At 47.5% G+C, this 19326-nt stretch overlaps 1 protein-coding gene across 1 annotated transcript in view; it reads right to left on the bottom strand.

The window, feature by feature from the left end:
- Tg (thyroglobulin) overlaps positions 1–19326 on the bottom strand; it is a 216191-nt gene that overhangs the window by 170616 nt on the left and 26249 nt on the right. The window contains exons 15-21 of the mRNA XM_005398023.1: positions 17849–17951; positions 16685–16885; positions 13285–13503; positions 11828–11982; positions 8943–9099; positions 7190–7408; positions 2903–3052 (exon numbers count right to left, since the gene is read on the bottom strand). Coding sequence (XP_005398080.1) covers positions 2903–3052; positions 7190–7408; positions 8943–9099; positions 11828–11982; positions 13285–13503; positions 16685–16885; positions 17849–17951 — 1204 coding nt within the window. The remainder of the gene's footprint in view (positions 1–2902; positions 3053–7189; positions 7409–8942; positions 9100–11827; positions 11983–13284; positions 13504–16684; positions 16886–17848; positions 17952–19326) is intronic.

Here is a 19326-nt window from a genome sequence, read left to right as displayed (position 1 = left end):
CCTCCCAGTCTATGGTATTTTGTTCTAGAAGCCTGAATAGGCTAGACACACCAGGCACCAGAGCTAGATCTATCTGACTGCCAGTTATTCTTTCTGGGATTTGCATCTCTCCACCATAACAGGGAGCATAGTTGTCACTTCCACTTTTCTATGAATTAAAGATTGGTGGACATTGCTGTTCATTTGAAGATCTAGGGACTAGAAATGGTCTTGTGCACAAATATCCCACTGATTTGCACAGTGCCTGATATATAATACAAGCTTCCACCAAAATCAATAAACAGGGGCAAATCTATGGGTGAATATCTCTGCCCTTGTGCTCAGGCTATTTCCTTTTCATGGAAGTCTTTTCTACATCTGGCCCCCTAGCTTAGCCTTTCACCCAGCCCAGTCCTTCAAGCTCTAGCAAAGCTGCTGCAACACCATTCAAACACACCTCCACTGAACCATTAATTACATCACAGCGTATTTATGTACTCACTCACTTCCTTCTCCTCAATGAAAGAAATATTAATTATTGTAAATATCTAGTATATACTTGGCAGAATGCAGAAAGTCAATGCGTTTTTGATTCATGATGTTAAAAAGAGAATTCCATGACTCCTTTCTCCAAAGCTGGGAAGTAGGAGAAAGGTAGTTTTTGTGGTACACAGTGACTTGATAATATGTGAGCTTCCATTTCTCAAGACTATTAGGTACATTAGTAATCACTGATTAGTAACAACTTTTGGGAGTTACAAATGCTACATTTTATAGAATAGTTTGCATGTCATACATGCTAAATATGAACTAATACATCAATCAATCATTCGTTACTTGGCTGTCAACAGAACCTCAAACATGGTCCAATGAGCCTACTAGAGTAGAAGAAAGTATAAGTAAGAATGCAGACCTCGGCCTTCTGGAGGAATTGGGATAATCAAAGCTATCCTAACACCAAAAAGGGGAAAGATTACAAGTGCTGTGCATCACTTCAAACTCAGCAGTTCCCCTCCATTTCTCTTCAGAAGGATTCCAACACATACCAGGTAAGGCAAAAGGCAGAATGACAGAGTTAATGCATCGTGGAGAAGTTCTTCAATATGAAGAACACCTTAGCAGAGACTCCAACCTTGATCCTGGGTGGCAGTCTACTAAAATTGATTCTGGGCTCAAGGAAGCTGTGTAGAGAGCATGATGTAGCAGAGCCCTCTAAAATGACACAGAAACATGAGCAAAGTGGGTGTAGGGGTTGCTTATTGTTCATATTAAACACCAAGATTCTGCTTTGCTAAGGACTGAAAGTTGTGCCCTCTTTTCAATTCATATATGGAAGGTCTAATCCTCAAATGTCACGGCCTTTTGAGGGGGGCCTTTAGAATATAACTAGGTATAGATGAGATCATTAAAATGGGGCCTCATAACATAAATGAAGCTCTTTTGAAAAGAGGAAGACAGGAGAGCTCTCTTCCTCTCTACATAGTCAACAAGAAAAGGTGTGTGAGGACACAACAGAAGAGTTCCTTCACCAAGACCTCGGGTGGCCAGGCTTGAGAATCTGCAGAGGTAAATGGTGGCTATTTAAGCAGTTCAGTCAATGGTAATGTGTAAGGGTGGCCTGGACTAAGGCATGCCTGTGAGTGAGGCATTGCTGGCCCTGTGTAATAGACAACAGAATTAATATTCAGAGAAGAAATGTTAAGCTATCATGTGGCAATGTGAGCTCAGAGCAGGGACTGAACCTGGCTAGTGCAAGCCTTAGCCTTCGTCCTCTGTTTCCCACCATTTCTTTCACATCCCCTTCATAAAGAAGTATCAGTATTGATGCTAGTGTCCTTTTAAGAAAGTGCTTCAGTGGCATGCTGATAGCACTTCAGGCCATCCCTGACCCACAGCTCTGTAGTGAGTGTGTACAAGGGAAGGGCAGTGCCCAGACAAACAGGGCATTGTGCCTCTGGGGAAGTTTCCACTCCAGAGGGGAGGCAGACTTCCACCTACGCCATTCCTCCCACTTTGACTTTCTTGGAATTACTTTCCTGTAAGTACTGCTCATTTGACAAAGGCAAAGTCAAAGACAGTGACTTGATCTCTTTTGAAAGTTAGCTTTAAAAGTTCTAGAAATTACTCTCAGCACAAGTAATGATGGTTTGCCTCACGTTGACACAATTTCAGACTAACATGAAAAGATGTCCTATAAGGGAAGTTATGTGTCTTGGCTGGGAAAACCTTAACTATATCAGGTAATGGGTAAGTGGGCCAAGTAAAATCATATTACACATGGGAAGGCCATACGTACATATGGTGCTGGCAAAAGCAGGGCCAGAAGGGAATACGGGTGACATGGCAGTAATAAGTATTCATACGGGTGGAAAATACTTTCACTTCTTGATCTGATAAGATTGACTTACAAAAATCAGAAGTTTTTGGAATCAGACAAAATCAAGATCAAATACCAATTAGCCGCATGACTTTGACTAAATTACTTCATTTGTCTGAGCCTTAGACTTTGTATCCATAAAAGTTAGGCTAAAATTATTTACCTGGAAGAGGTGTTGGGAGGATCAAATGAGACGGCATAGGTAACATGCCTGGCCTGGAGCATGGCAAGGGATAGATATTCAAAGACGGTGGCCCCTTTGATTATTATGCAGTTAGCAAAACTGCCCTCACCCTTACCCAAGCAATACATCTACTTGTCAGAAATTGGGGGAAGAGGTATTGCTAGCATCTTGTTAATGTGGGCTAGTGATACCACTAAACAGCTCCTCTATGGTCAGGACAGTTATACACATACACACACACACACACACACACACACACACACACACACAATCCCCAAACATTTGCAGTTCAAGGTTGTGCAGCTCTCCTGCACCCTCCAGCTGTATAGGCTTCTCCTTCATACCAACCCTGCAGGACTTACAGTGCGTCTGGCTGAATGCTCCAATGGCAATGGTTGTTCTGCCTGCAGGACATGGGACACAGGCCACACTGCCTGCCTGTTCTTGGTAGAACCCAACAGGACAAGGAATACACTGCTCATCCAGAGAATAGCTTCCTTCAGGACACATAACTAGGAAGAGCACACAGAGACGCTATGTTAAAGAACAAGACACCTGCTTTTTCACACAATTCTGAAACACACACATAAGATCAGTTCAAGAGCTCATTGGTCTCACAAATCAGAAACTCAGGCATGGCTTGGAAACCACATAGTGTTTTCCATTCTGTCGTAGCCAAGAATACCTTCCCTCCAAGTGGAGTTTCGGTACTTCTTTGAGTCAGGTTGTTGACAGTCATTGCTAGAGCTTTAGAGCTGCAATTCTTTTCAAAAGTGCCTTCTAAACTCATTGGCTAGCCTGAGGATTCCAGTCTCCAAACCCCAAGGAGCAGGGGAGGAGTTGAAAAGTGAGAGCTGGTAACTGCCTTCTTTTGTGTGTGTGTGTTACTGGGGACTGAACACTCGGTCTTCATGCTGAGCTACATCCCCCAGCCCTTCTAACTTCTTGATTTATTTGTTTATTCGTCTGTTTGTTTAGAGACAGGGTATCATAAAGTCATCAGTTGCCCCGGATGGGCTTGAATTTGAGATCCCCTAGCTTCAATCTTTCAGAGTGCTGGGATTACAAGCATGTAACTCCACACCTCTGTGAACTATCTTTTGCTGTCAGGTCAACAAATCCTCTGCCTCCTTTCTGCTCAAGGAACCCACACGCTGTCACCTTCTACTGATCCCCTCAATCTCTGACATCAAGTGTCTTTTCCTATTTTTCCACCCAAAGGACACACAAAAGCAGTAAGTTAGAATGAGGAAGTGGATGGATGACCTGGCATCCACCACAGCAACAAGACCCCACCTTCAACTACATCCTTCACCAGAATTGGGGAAATACACGCCTTTGGTATGTAAGTATATTTTTAAAGCTGAGATGGACAGATAAATGGACAGATAGGTGGATAGAAAAAAGCAAGGGAAAGAAGGAAGAGGGAGGGGGCCATAACACATTACTGTGGAAAAATATCCATAGGGAACTAGTTCTATTATAAGAATGCATAGTGAGTAAGTGAAAGCTAATGTCATCCAGAATGGAAAATGGAAAACCTAGACAGTTTTGCTGTGATCCTCACTAATGAGCCAATCCACTATGAAGACTGCCAGCAGGTAATTCCAAAGGAAGCCATATGGCGGGCTGCGAGAAGGAGGGAAGAAAACACTGATGTGGCAGAGAACAAGTAAGGCGTCCACTCTGCAGCACTATCATCTCCCTGGATGGGCTGTCACGTCCCAGTGAGTCACAAGGGACGCATACGCCCCCTGGCCCCAAGTCAGCATTCTCCAAGGGGGTCATCTAGATCAGTTCTCTGAGATGGCACACAGAAACCCTGCTTCATTTCCATAGAACAAAGCTCTGCCTTGTAGCTTCACAGCTGTGTTCCAGATGTGTTTCAGAAGGAAAAGAGCCAATAAGGATGGATATAAGAAGCAGAGGCCATGATTCCACTAGGACTCCCTTGCTGAGAAGGGAGGCATGCAATGCAGAAAATGGAACAAAGAATCTGGAAGCAGAGAGAGCAGAGTTTAAATCTCCAAACAGACAAGTGACAGTACAAGCACGTCTTGAGAATTGGTTACACCTAAGATGTGCTTTGAATTGACTGTTTCCTGTTTTCCAAACTAGTCCAATGAAATAGGTGTTACTATCCCATTTTTCAGATTGTGCCCCGTGAGGCCAAGTAACATTGCCTGGATCCTATAACAAGAAAGTGTTGGAGACGTACTCAAGTCCAGGCCCACTTAACTTTACAGAGCATCTTCCTAACAGTGCAATAACTATACACCCTGGATTCCCCATCCATAACATGGGATTAATGATACACAATTCTCTGGACAGAGATGCCAGTAAGACCCCACACATCTCAGAAACCAAATAAAAAATACTGGCTATTATAACTGGTCATGGAGAGAACCCAAGTTTTTCAGTACTGCCCTTGTCGATTTCATTCTGGACATTTCTGTGTGTTTAGGGTAAGGGAGTGGAGCTGAGGCATGTGATTGACAGTCTTTGTGAGTCAGTAAAGGGCTGTGCTTGTTGAGAAGTTTTGCAGGTCCATTGTGAGCCAAGACTATCACGCTACAGCATGTGGGCCAAATGTAGACTGCCTGCTGTTTTGGTTAATGAAAGTTTATCTGAACCCAATGACTTACCAATAAATTCCCTACGATGACTGAGTAGAGTCAATGAGACAGACTGGATGGCTTACAGAGCCCCAAAAATGTTCACTACGTGGCCGTTTATAGAAGGTTTTGACTGCTGTTCTGGAGAAGGTACATCCCAGGCAGCACCTGCCCTTGAGTCCCTCCCCACGCGCCATCCTGTGGCTCCTGGGGGTATTCATCGTTGCCTTCACCACCTGAGGCCCCTGCTGGCCCAGGGCCTCCTTGGACACACAGGGGGTCTTTCTCAAGCAGAACCAGCCTAGCTAACTATTCCTCACCTATTTCCAGGCTGACAGAAATGAATAATCACAATGATTCTAATTCTTTGGATGGGACATTAGTATGAGATTTCCAGCCAATCCCCTTCTTTTATATGTGTGTGTATGCATGCATACATATACACATACACATGCATAACCCACAGCTTCAGAGTCTTTGGCAGTAGAATGAAGGATATTTCTTATTAAAGTCAAAACATGGTGGCAGATGTCCCTGTGTGACTCTCTCTGCTTCACCCCCCCTAGCAGGCAGAACCATGCACTCGTGTTCCCACTTCTAGCACTCGATGCTTGGGTAGCTCTGGCAAGGTAGAGAGACAAATCACAGTTGTCCCAGAGGAACTGGGGTTACTGGCTGACTCATTGCTGAGGTGACCCATGAATGTCTCCTGGAATTACCTGTTCAGGGCACTAGATGCACAATCTCATTTAATCTGGGCCTCAACCTTTTTGTCTAATAAGGAAACAACTGCTTACCAAGGGCCATTGAGAGAGTTAAATATTTGCAGAGTCACATTTCCAACTATAAAATCCTCTGTAAATATTAGTGGGAAGTGGTTGTGTTTCTGTTCTTTGTTGTTCTGTGTTTCTGTTCTGCTTAGATTTAGTTGCTTCTGAAATCCTGTGTGGAGTTAAACATTTGGTCTGGATTTCAGAAAAAGAAAAGGCACGTATCTCTTGCTTTGGAACCAACATAAATAGTGGGAAACATAACTAGGAACATCCTTCTTCAGCTCAATAAAAATGCCTCTCTCTCTGTACACAAGAGGACTGCTCCTCCTCCTGACACCCTCAAGGCTTTGATGATAGACAGAACAATGCCCCCCCACACAAAGATGTCTACGTGTCAATTCCCAGAACCTGTGACTATGCCAAGTTTTGTGGCAAGGGGGAGTTAAGGTTGAGGATTGACCTTGTACTGGGGGAGTGTCCTGGATTACTCAGCTGTGTGTAATTAAAGGGCTCTGAAAGCAGAAGGAGATGTGATCCTTGAGAAGGGGCAGAGAGCTGAAACACTGCTGCCGTGGACCACAAAAGGAAGAAGCCACCCCCAAAGAATGTGGCCAGCTCCTAGAACTGGACAGACAGGAAGCAGATCCTCCAGGGATTTTAGGAGGAAGGCAGCCCTGCATACATTTTGATTTTACCCCATGAAACCCATGTTAGAATTCAACCCACAGAACTGAAAGATGAATAAATTTGTGCTAGTTTGTTGTGGTAGCAATAGGAAAGTAATTAACCTTTCATCAAGAAATTTACAGCTACCTTCCCACAAAAATGACCTCCAAAGACACTCATGGGAAAGAGCAAGAGTGGCTCAGTAAACCTCCTCCCCCAAACCACTTCCCCTTAGTTGTAAAGCTATGGGCTGGAGAGTGGCCATATGGATTTTGGTAGGTGACATATGACCAGAACCAGTTCAAAAAATGACTTTCCAGGACACAGGTAGACATTTGCTTCTTCACACAGGGGTTCCAGGCTGGCCAAGAATGAATGGAAAGTGTAACTTCAGACACCAGCTTCTTCCTCCTTCCCTACCTCCTGGGATGATGTCTACATGTCCATGTGAAGTAGATGGCTGAAAGCTTCCCTTTACGAATGAACATGTGATCCTCTACTCTGTGTGTCCAGAACGACCCCTTCAGAGCTCAGTGGCCTTTCCCAACGCCTCCTGAGTGTTCCCAACAGCATTCCAGGGATGGGGGCCACCTACCACATCCCAGAGGGTCCTGGCTGGCCTTGCTGGTTGCTAAGACTCGGTGGAAGGCTTCCATACACCCAAACCAGGTCTGGGGAGAGGTACTAAAGCTGTCCCTCTGGAGGAAGCGGATGGATGTGTCTGCCAGGAATGTCTTAGAATCCAGATGAAGCTGGAACATGCCACTTTGGACCAGATCCGTGAAGCGCCCGAGGAGGCCGTCTAAGGCCTTTTCTGTAAGACAAGAATGAGGCAGACATCACCTCACTGGAGCTGGGGATATAGCTCAGCAGCATGGCCCCTGCCTTACAAGTGTGAGATCCTGAGTTTGATTTCCAGTACCCCTCCACCAAAAAAAAAAAAGAAAGAAAGGAAAGGAAAAGAAAAGAAAAGAAATCACCTCACTGTCTTCTGCATCCTAGCCAAAAGAAGACAGAGACATCATCTGCAGTTCCATTTTACAGTGGGAAAAGCAGGCCTGGAGAAGGGATTTGACTGACTCAAACTCAGGCAGGGCTCAAATGTGCGAGTAACACTTCCACCCAGGTCTCTGGCTCCTGCCATTTCCATGGCATCAATGGGGCCCATCTTGGTATAGGATCACATCTTGTAACTGATCCAGATACTCAGCCACTTCAACCTTTAGCAAGCCACTGTGTCTAAGCCTCGGTTTCTGCATCTACAGAATAGACCCAGGCACCCCACGCTTGTAGTTGGAGAGGATCTCCAGAGAGCACAGCTTTGAAGGGGCCATACACAGGAGAAGCAAGACCTTCCAGAGGGAAGTGACCTCATGGCTTTCAGCTAACCATGGAGACCACCTCCAGCTGTGGACCTACAACTTCCTAGGAAGGGAGGAGATGGGCGCTGTGTGGAGCTGAGTGGATGTCCACTCAGAAAACACTCGCACTACAGTGGGCTGCTGGAAAGTCAGCTGTGGTCTGAAGCCATGGTCATCGCTGAGCATGCCAAAGCCAGGAATAAGCATCCCAGCTTGCAGATTTCACATTACCCAGGCTCTTTGGAGGATGGTGGATGAGGGTCTTGATTTCTTAATGCTGTTGCGGGGGATAATTTTCCCACAGAAGATTATTGCCATGAGGACAAGGAGAGAGGCAGGAGAGTGGCAGGGCCTGCCTCTTGTTTTGTACCTCAGCAGTGTTTTTCAGGTTCCTCTCACAGAGCAGAAGCCAAGCTCCAGCCGGGTATGACCCAGGGGGTTTGGCCACTGGGTGACAGAAGTGGGGTCTTGCTTCTATTATCTAGTTGTAAATGAGTGGGTTATACCCTACCCTACCAAAGAGCTTGAGCTAAGCAGGACACACGCTCACAGGACCTATCACAAACCCACTTCACTCCTTCTTAGGTCTTTGAAATCTCAGTTTATCCAGACCATAGATTTACTGTTTTAAATAGTGACTACAGTCTGAGATGTTTATCACTGGAAGTGGCAGGGCATAAATTATGAACTAGTGAAGACTCCTCTATCCTATCTACTCCATGCTGTGTGTGTCCTCTGTGTGGAGAGACAGAATTAGAAGCCCACCGAGCCTTCTCTTAGTGCTATTTAACTGTAGTAAGCTCTAGAACAGAACTTTATTGCTTTTCCTATATTACTTGCATTTAGCTACCCACTAAATCAGTCCATAACTCTTTCCCTTTGTCATCACCGGAAGGCTCTGTGGCTTTGCCAGCTACATTTATAGGTGAGGAAACTGAGGCTAAGAGGCTACGTGTCTTTCTCAAGCAGCAGTGCAGAAAAGCCTACCTATGCCCCGCAGATCTGGAAGAGAGGCTGCCGGGATGTCCTTAAGCTGAGATTTCCATGTGACATTCACTTGCAGACGCTCCGCAGTCAGACACCCCACCTGTACCGAGGAGTTGTCACAGACAGGATGGGAAACCGGGGTCCCAGTTGTCCTCACCTGCACGAGAGGGATGCGGTCAGTTCAGAGATGGAGTAGGAAATGCCAGGGCTCTGAACAGGTTACTGCTCCTTTTTGTAGTTCTCCACCACCCTGCTTCAGGGATGATGCATTAGTAACCCTGACTTAAAGGAACAGGTTCAGAGACACTAAATAAGCTGACCTGGTCACACAGTGAACAGAGGCATAAGTAGGGAAAGAGTCAAACTCTGCAGCAGAAGCCTGCTCATCCCCCATGAAGGTGAGAGGAGGTGGGTCTTCATACAGGTGTCACAACAACCTGGCTTGTGCCAGGCACTTAACACTCCTACCAGGCAATATGGCACGATGTCTGAGTATGGTCTCTAGTCAGGCCTGTGTGAAGTACTTTGAACACATGAGCTAGTTTAATCTCCAGAACAAATCTATGGAGTTGGAACAATCATTATTCCATGTAGACTTGGGGATTTGCCTCGGAGAGACTAAGGAAGTACCTCAGACCCTACAGCCAGCAAGTGGTGGAACTGAGATGCTAACGCAACTCATTCCAGAACCTGCCAACCTCTCAACGGTGTGTGCAGAGCCCAGCTTTGGATGTGTGTATTCTCTCCCTTAGCCTGGCTTTCCATGGTAGATGCTCCTATTCCCCTATCCTCACCATGACATGAGGCCTGGCTCAGTTTAGTGAGGTTGGGGAAGTTCCAGATCACACTAGCTAGGGGACTGATGTCAAGGCTGGAATGCAGATCTGTTTGCCTGGAAGCTTATACATCATGTCCTACTTCCAAAGATCCGCCTTACCTTAGAAGCTGCCTACCTCCTGATTGCACCTTGACACCTGGTCCTGGAGGCCCCCACCACTGGGCCATTGACCAGGCTGTCTCCAGGCCCTCATCTTTATCTTCAATCTTATTTTCAACTCTCAGGTCCCCAGGACTCTGAACCATTTTGCTCCTTGCTATGTGAGTTTCAATGCTCCTCCATCAGTAAATAGCAGCATTCATCTCCACCCAGTACCTGGAGCCCAAACCTCAGTCATCCTTATGCCTCTCTCTCTCTAGACCACATTATCTGACACCCAATCCCAAGAGCTCTTGCCATGGGCATAAATCCTTGTGCTTCTCATGCTCTGCAGTGCCACCATTGCTCACACCATCTCCTCTTACCCTAGAGGAGTGTAAGATTCTCTGCTCCTGCTCTTCCCCTCCAAAGTCCACTCTGCACACAGCAGACACTAGAGCCAACACTGTATCATGTCACTCTGTCAACCTCAGTGGCATCCCGTCACATACAGAACAAGCCCACTGTCCTAACCATGGCCAACATGGCCCTGAGGATGTGCGTGCCCCTGACCCCAGTTTCCTCTCTCCAGTTCCCACCCTTGCAGGGCCCCTTGGTGTCATGGATCACAGTAATGTGTTCCTATCCCAGAAGCTCTGACCTTCCTACTTTGTCTGCAAGAGTCCTGTTCTCACTGTGCTCAGGCCCCCTCCAATGGCTCCTCCCATAAAAGCCTTTCCTAGTTCTTCTCTCCAAGACAACTCCTATCCCTCCACCTCCCCTCCCATGCCTGCCCTGCTTTATCTCCCTTCTTGGTTCTGCTCATCACTGATATGTATTTGTCCAGTGTCACATCCCCTTAGGCTAAGTCTCCTTGAGCAAAAACTTACGTTACCGACTGTGCACCTTAAAGATGTTCTCTTGGCCCAGTCATGAGCCCAGACTCTGAACCCTCCTCCTGGACCTCAGCATTTGCCTACCAAGAACAAACACGGGCATGGTTCCACCAGCTCAGGGCTGTACCTGAAGGCTAACACTATTCCTCTCTCAGAGTTCCTTCCAAGAAAACTCAAGGCTGCCAAGAGAATGTACTTTTTCTTCCATCCAACACCTGAAGCCAGGCCCCAGTGTCCAGCCTCTATGTGTGGTGGGAGCCTAAGTTTAATAACTGCTGGCTGGCAAACCCAGACATGTTTCACATGGACAAATCCCCTCTTCCACTCTTTGTAATTATTCTCTTTCCTGACTTTACTGAGCCCGCATCAGCCCTTCCCTACCTTCTTATTCTCTGTTTAAAATGCTAGCCACTTCTGAACAAATGGGTGTTGAGTTCAGTTCATGCTGCACCCTTTTCTTCAGTGCAACGGCATGTTAGGAATTAAAATTTGTCCTTACCAGTTTAACTGGTGTCTAAATCAGATTATCTGTGACAGTTCTAGGACCTAAAACTATACCAGTCCTATAACAGGAATTCAGACATTTAAATTATCAGAATGAATAGATGAATGAATGAATGAATGAATGAGTGAATTTGGTACAGGGAAGGAGTCTGAATAGACCTCGACTTACTAAAGTATGAGAAATCTTAGCTCCTAAAGGTTTTAGATAATGCCCTGACAAGGGCAGAGAGAGAGCTCCTGGTACTTGGTCTTTGTTTTCTTCATGCAAAAAATGGCAATAATGAGGATTGCTTTGAATAATCTATGGCAAGGGATGAGTGATGACTGCCACATGACACGTTCTTGGCATGCATCTTCATGTGGGAAGAATGCCCACGATGGGGTGAGCATGGATCCTATCTCAGCCACAACACAGTTCAGCTTAGCTAAATGTCTTTCCAGGTCTGGAACTCAGTCGCTCTTTGATAAAACTAGTAAGTAAAGGTGGGTGCAGATCCTACGCTCCTTTGAGCTGTCAGCATCCTCTGCTCAATCCAGATCCTCCTGTGGAAAGACACAGAACAACACACCTGGACGTGGCAGAAGCCGCGGGCCATCAGCTCATCCAGTATGAAGACCTGGAATGCCCGCAGAAGTCCTGTGTAGTCAGCACTGCACATCTTGCCTGGTGGGAGCTGGAGCTGGAAGTGTGCTCCGGTCTGGACTGTCTGCCATGGCTGGGGCGCTGCAGGTGAGACTGAAGGTCAGTGGCCAGGGATGGCAGAACCATGAGGTTCTTTTTCTTCTTCTTTGTTTTTCCTCTACAGAAATAACTCTTCTTCTTTAGGCTTACAACACACGAGCACTGCCATTTTATACTGTCATCCTCAGAGTCTAGTAACTTCTTTACATGATTGGTTGCCTCAGAATTATTTAATACCCACAGCAAGTTTAGACCTGCCTCACCCTCTACACCAGGGGAATCCTAGACATTCTGCCTGGACAATCTTCCACATTATTTTGCATGCAAGCAAGGCCACTCTGATTCTGAGGGTTAAGAGTAGATATTTCCTAAGTTTATTCTGTATACAAACTACACAATCATACACAACAGCTCTGTACTCATCTTTAGGGAATCAAAGACCTGCACTTTCTTCCCCCAAGATTCCTTGCTGTAGAGTCAGCAGTAGTGAGCCTGGCCTTCATTTCAGCTTAGGTCACTCTGTTATAATCACAGGAACAGGCCACTTATCTAGTTAAGCCACATTTAAAACTTTCTTTAATGAATATCCTCTACAGCCCAGATTGCTTTATAGCAAATGCTGTCCTTCGCACTCTGGCAGCTACCCAGAGCCGTGTGACAGTCAGTCCTGGGATGTGGCTCTCTCTCCAGATGCCTTCCTGCTGCATTAGGCAGGCTGAGTGTGAGGTCCCTGCTATTCCCCCAACCCAATCAGTGGTGGATAACCAGCCAGACTTCACCCGGGCAGGTACGCTCAGAACGCAGTGCCGTCCCAGCCATGCTCATGTTTCCTCACATGTGTCAAGTGGCTTAAGGGACAGCAGAAGAGCTCTGTTTAAATAGCATGGATGCTCCTGGAGCCTCTGCCCTGCCAGGTATTTATCCTGGAGGTCCAGGTAGGCCTTGGGGAGAGGCTTCTGGGACAGATTACTCTCTGAGGCTGGACATACAGCCCTTAGTATATCAATACTACAGTTACTGATGCGGCTGCCAGAGCACCTACCTGCTGAGTATCTGCCTTAATCCAAGACATCCCAGGAGAGCTGGGATGACAGAAATTCTCCCAAGGAACAGATGGCTCCAGAGAAGCCACAGATAAAGCCTCGCTCCAGGGGTGTGTGAAACACATCTGCTCCTTTCAGGAGAGAGCACTCCGCACCCCCTCTCCCACTCTTGGTGTCCTTGCCTTATCACAGGAGGCTACATTTGGGTGGTGAAGCAAAGTGGCAAGTACCCACCCTCCCATCCTTGGCTCTGACCCTAAGAAGAGCGGGGTGTGGGATGTATGTCCCCAAGACCACTCACACTGGCAGGCCAGGGGCTGAGGAAGCTGCGACACCCAGCGTTTGCTCTCCAGGCTACACACCAGCAACCCTAATGGGAACACGCTGTGGTAACCCTGGCGACAGAACAGCTGGCACTGCTGGACGAGGGCGGCCTCTCCCGGGCCTGAGGTTGTCTTACAGAGGATCACTCCACCAGGCATGTCTGACCCGCTCGAGAAGGGAAGCGGACACTGAGGGCCTAAAGGAAGAGAGAAGAGGGTGTGGGCACCCACCACAACATAGGGGCTGAGCTCCTGTGCATCCTCCACACTCCCTTGCCCAGTCGCCTGGGCCTCCCCTTCTGTACCCCAGCTGTGCCAGGCTCTCAGGCCCCAGGCAGCTGGCTCCCCTCACTCTCCTCTTTCCTCCTAGAAGAGCCCGCGCCTCTGGGTCATGACAGGATCTTGAGCATGGGTGACCCTAGTAGTACTGGTCTGGCTCAGGTGCTCCACCTTTTTTCCACTCCAGTCCAGTGAATCACCCACCAGCCTCCTCCACCTCAGAGCCCAAATGCCCAGGCCTGGATGCAGCCACGATGCCAGCATCTGCTCCCTCCCCAGCCCCTCTGCTGATGCTGGACTTGGCTCCAATTCTCCTATATGCCTGCTGCCCTCACACTTCTCTGTCCACTCTACCTCTCCTGGCACCCTCTGCCTCCAGACAGATTTGCTTCCCTCCATACCCATTCTGCTCCATCCACCTGCTCAAGGCCTGGAAGGTTCAGTTTTAGCCTTTAAATATCAGCTGAACACCCCAGCTTTCCAACAGCCTCTGTGCGTCTCTCAGGCACACTTAAGTCTCCTTCCCTGAACCCTCTCTGACCCGACCTCAGTGTGGACCTCCATTGGCTTAGACACCCAGACTCTAATCATCTGTGTGCTGGATGCTGCATTCCTATGCAACTGAGTTCATGGCAGGAAGGAGCCTTTCCTCTGCCACCCAGCATGGACATAGTGCTGACCAACAGCTCAGTGAATAGGTAGTAAATACACGGGTAAATTAGTCAAAGAGCAAACACACTCACAATATCACACCTGATTACAGGTTCAATTAACTTGTACTGTAAGGTACATCAATGCTGCTAGAATATGTCTAGCTTTAAATCTATAATCTACATCTGACACCAGGGTACTTGGGATCAGTAGGGGCTCCAAGATGCAAGAGGAGTGACCCGTCCTGACCTCTAAAGTATGACTTGGGCTTCTTCATAATAAAAATAACAGCCTCTGATCAATGTTTTGTACTATAATTTCCACTGGGCTTATTGAGTGGGCTCTTATCAAATGTTCTGTGTGTGAGAGAGAGACAGAGAGAGAGAAAGAGAGACAGAGAGATAGAGACAGAAAGACAGAGAAGACACGAGACACAGAGAAAGACACACACAGAGAGACAGAGACAGAGACACAGTGACAGATATAGACAGAGAGGCAGCCAGTCAATGGGCTCTAAGCTGAGCTTGCCAGAAGTGAATCCTGGCGCTATCATTTACTAGTTAAGTGCCCTCAAGTGAGCAGTTTTACTTCGCTGTGACTCAGTGTCCTCAAAATGGCAATGAGACCAATGATGTCTACCTCCTAGAGGAAGTATTTGTTTAAAAATTACACATGTGACAGTGTTGGGTACATTGTTAGAAACTTAGTATCAACTTGTTTAACTCTTCCTAGAGCCCTTGTGGATAGGTCCCATCATCCCTATTTGAGGAATCCAGAGAGGACTTACCCAACCAACAATGCCACCGCTGAACCCTTGTAACTGTCAGCTCATCAGCCTGGACCAGCTCAGCAAATAAAGGAGAAGAGGCCAAAGCACTCCTGGCACTGTTTGCTGCTTTCTGCCAGGTGATCACTGAATAGCATTCATAAGCCTATCTTCTGACCTCTCCTACAGCTTGTATACCATGAAGTCACCAGAAGACTCCTAGTTAGACTGGTATTGATCCACTTGCTAGCAGTGTGACTTGGCAATGTCCATTAACTTCTCTGAGCCTTAGTTTCTCCAGCCATAAAATGGAGATAGATGAGTACTCTACTTATTTATCTGCATCATTGCAAGGTAAATGGAATAAGGGATATGAAAAGTAACTTTGAGCAGGTAAACTGCTATGCATCAGTACTATCACCATGGATTCTTGTAGGACAGGGCCACAAGGAGCCTTCCCGACCCTGAAGGAGCTGTGCTCCTAGACCTGCTCCTAGAAGAGGCCTCATCCATGTGTTTCCTGAGTCTCAGACAGAACAGGCCACTCCTAGATGACAGAGAGGGAACTGCTGATTGCAGCTGACTTCAGGTGGATGTGTCACCTCTCTTCCTACTTGAGGAGCACACAGCAGGCATTTCTACTCACAAGCATCCATCAAGCACCCACTGTGCCTGGTGGCAGCTGCTGCTGAGGGTCACCAAGATGAAGATGAGCTGAACCCACTCAGGGGAGCAAACCAGGGAACGCAGGAGGGCCACAAAGGCCTAGGCACTCTGCAGGGTGGGTCAGCGTGAGGCCAGATCCCACCCTTCCTTGGAAGGCACCTCCCATCCTCTTAGGCACAGAAACCAGAGGCACGACTGGGCCTTATTAAAGCACTCTGCAACTCCAAAACATGGCTTAGAGACTGAGGCCTTAAAAACAAATACCGTAAGTAAAAAACAAGAACAAAGGAAAGGCAACTGTGGCAAACATGGAATCATTCATCACGGTATTTCTCAAACCTCCCGGACCACTTGAGCCCGAATTGTAACAAATATTATTTAATGTCTCCATTCCCTGCTCACAGATGGTCTAGCCTACTGTTCACATAAATGTCAAAATGATTGTAATGAGCTATGATTTGAGTACAAAGAAGAAGTAAAAAGCAAATAATTTATAATACATTTTAGTATGTAACAATTAGTTTCCAGTATTCTACTATTTATTGTAATATGTATATTTCCATATTTGAAACTCAAACAGTTTAGAAGTGAAGAGAAAATTTAGAATTGAAGAGAAAAATTTAGAAGTGAAGAAGTTGACACCTCCACAAGTGCCTGAAGTGCCCCTGTGAGACAGAACTATCCATCCTAAGATTTTGAGATAGAGATGGGCCTCCTTACACTGTTCAAGACAGAGACCAAGACCAAAGCCCTCCCTGGCCAGCACTAGGCCTTCCTAAGGTGCCAGATCTGGAGATTCCTGGTCAGATTCTTCTTGACTTCAGCCCATCAGTGAGCATTTTCAGGAAGTAGACACAATTTCAACATCATGGAAATCAAGCACCAGGACATCGTTCCTATACTTCCTGTCCCTGTCCTATTCCCATAGTCCCTGCTTCTTGGAAGTCCACCCAGATAGAGTACAGGAAGTGAGGTGGGATACGTGGCCCATGGTCCCTCCAGGGGTCAGGACTTACGCTCACAGGCAGGCTGGCTGCCCACCACACGGGTCCCAGGCACCTCCTCTCCACTGTCCAGGACACACCAGCAGCTGCCCTGGGCTGGATCACATTGCACCAGGGAAAAGGCCCCGTCCTGTGCCCTGCAGGCTGGGATGTATCCTGGGCTGACTAGCCTGGACAGGACTCCACTTCTGAGAACGTTGCAGAGACCTGGGCCTAGACATACAGAGACAAGAAGGTAGGCCCAGCACATGGCTCCCACATCCTGCTTGGGCACAGCAGCAGGGTCCTCCCTGCCACCCACTACCACCCCAGGCCTGCCTGCACTGCCAGAACTCCCAAGGGTCTGTTCTCTCTCCGTTTCCATTGCCTGCCCTTAGGGTACTTAGATCCTTAAAGGAGATTTAAGGAAGTGAAGAACCGTAGGTCAGTAAGATGGGGATGACAACTGTGCGATTTACCAGCCACTGGAAGCAAGGAGCTCACCCTCACGAGAGAGGCCTGTGAAGGTTTGCTGGGGAAGCTGCTGGTGGACGCAAGAAGCATCCAGGTGGCCTAGGGCAGGTATGGACACACTGCATGCAGCAGAGCCAGAGGGAGTGAAGTCCAAGGTGAAGAGAGTATCTACTTTTTGTAAGGCTGACTACAACTTTTTAGAAGATCCTGCAGTATGAGTGATGGAGAAGAAAGAGACCAAAAGGAAGAGAGACAGGAGCCAGTGTGTGCAACTCCTGGGCCATGCCAGGAAGCTCAGGCTTGGTCTGGACAACAATGAAGCAGCAACAGCCTCAGGCAGAAGGACCCATTGCAGGCTGGCCTGTAGGGACAGGCCCGGGGCTTCACTGAGGATCCCAGACTGCAGGGCTCAGATGGAAGCCCAGGGCCAGGTGGAGCACTGTGCAGCAGCGCTATGCTGCTGTCAGCCTTCAGCAGCACCGTGCCGCCTGGGACAGGGATGGGTGCTCCTCTTCTGTCACAGAGAACAGCCTTCTCCAGGTGTAGGGAACATAGAAGTCTACCCTACTTCATAGATGAGAAACTGGGGCAGAATGAGTTCAGAAGCTGCACTTGCCCCGCTGTGGAAGCAGCAGGGTGGGGATGGGAAGCCAGAAGTGGGGACTCCACAACCAGTGTTCAGCAAGCAGGCTGTGGCGCAAACAGGGTGGGAAAAGTACTTACACTGGGCATTGTCATTTGTGCTGGGCCGCATCCCTTCTCCTGACACAGGGTCCACACACCAGGCACCGGTCCCTGACACCTGCGTCCTGGCAAACTCTCCTGTCTAAGCAAAGCCAAGGCTGTCAGTGCAAGGTTTTTGTAGCCCAACTCTTGGCCCAACACAAGTTGTGAGGGCTTCCCCAAGTAAGAAGGTGTTAGCATAAGAAGGAGATACTGCCTTGTCTGGAATCCTCCACATATTTAATTTGAATTGATGGTTCTATAAGCTCCACAGGCAAAGATAATAGTTGCCCCATCCTACCTGGAATGAAGTACCATACAAGACAGCTACCCAAGCTTCATCACGGGCTGTGGACCCCGGGAACAGAATCTATCACTCTGGGGACCCCAGCGCACCACTTCAGTTCTCTGGGCCTCAGTTTCCCTAAATAAACATCCCCGGAACTGGTACTGAGCACATTCCTCCCACAAACTCTTTCAGTGGCGGGAAAGTCCTTCCACGTCTACAAATGAAAGTCATAAGCACAGCAAGTGAGCTGAGGGAAAGCAGCTGCCATCATACATCCTGCTGTTTCCTTGAGCACTTGGCTGCCACTGGTCCCCTGTTAACCTGCTGTGCTCTCTTGATGCTATTTACCAGCACTAGGCCCTGGGCAGGAGCTGGAACCAGAGAACTACACAATCAGAGCACGGGCTAGAATTCCCAGCCCCGCCCACTGAGGCTGGGATGTCCATCTTGCCTTCTTCCTGAGTGAGCACCAGAGCCCAGGATGTGCAGCGGACTTGTACTCCCACCCCACTGCATGTGGTTGTGAGCTAGGATAAAGGTCCCGATCATATGGATAATTTCTCTACAAAACTCATTCATAATTGGGATCCATGATCTAAGTACCCATGATAATAATAATGAGGTATGCACAGCACTTTACAGCTTCATGAACTTCTATATTTCTGATTATTATGAATCCCTGGAAGATTGTGGTAGTCTTATCATCCCTATTTTAGGGAAAGGGATTCCTATCTTGGCAAGTAATGTTTGAGGGTCCAGGCATGAACTCTTTCTCTGTGAACTTTCGCGTCTGTGCTTCACTGAATTGTGAATTTCTGCAATCATCCAGGGAGCCGGGAGGGACTTGGGATGATATCCATTTGGATTGGGGACCTGAGATGGGAGCAGCACAGGGATTTGGCCAAGGTGACTTTAGGAAACACATGGTAACAACTGCAGGGGACCAGAGAATCTTCAAAGAATATTCACGAAAGCTATTTCTAGGAAGTCTCAAAGCTATTCCACACTAGAGTGGACAAAAATGTACTCTAATCCTATGCTTAAAAAAAAAACTGAGGCATAGAGAAGGTAAGTAAGTTGCTCAAGGGCACACAGCCAGGGTCTACAGGCTTGGGACAAGCTTCCCATCCCTGGACTCTCTCAGGGATCCTGACTAAGCTAAATGAATGGAAAACTGGAAAAGTCACTG

The sequence above is a fragment of the Chinchilla lanigera genome, unplaced genomic scaffold (assembly GCF_000276665.1).
Source record: "Chinchilla lanigera isolate Chin_1 unplaced genomic scaffold, ChiLan1.0 scaffold00060, whole genome shotgun sequence".
In the NCBI taxonomy this organism is placed as follows: Eukaryota; Metazoa; Chordata; class Mammalia; order Rodentia; family Chinchillidae; genus Chinchilla; species Chinchilla lanigera.
This window is presented reverse-complemented; position numbering and strand designations above follow the sequence as displayed.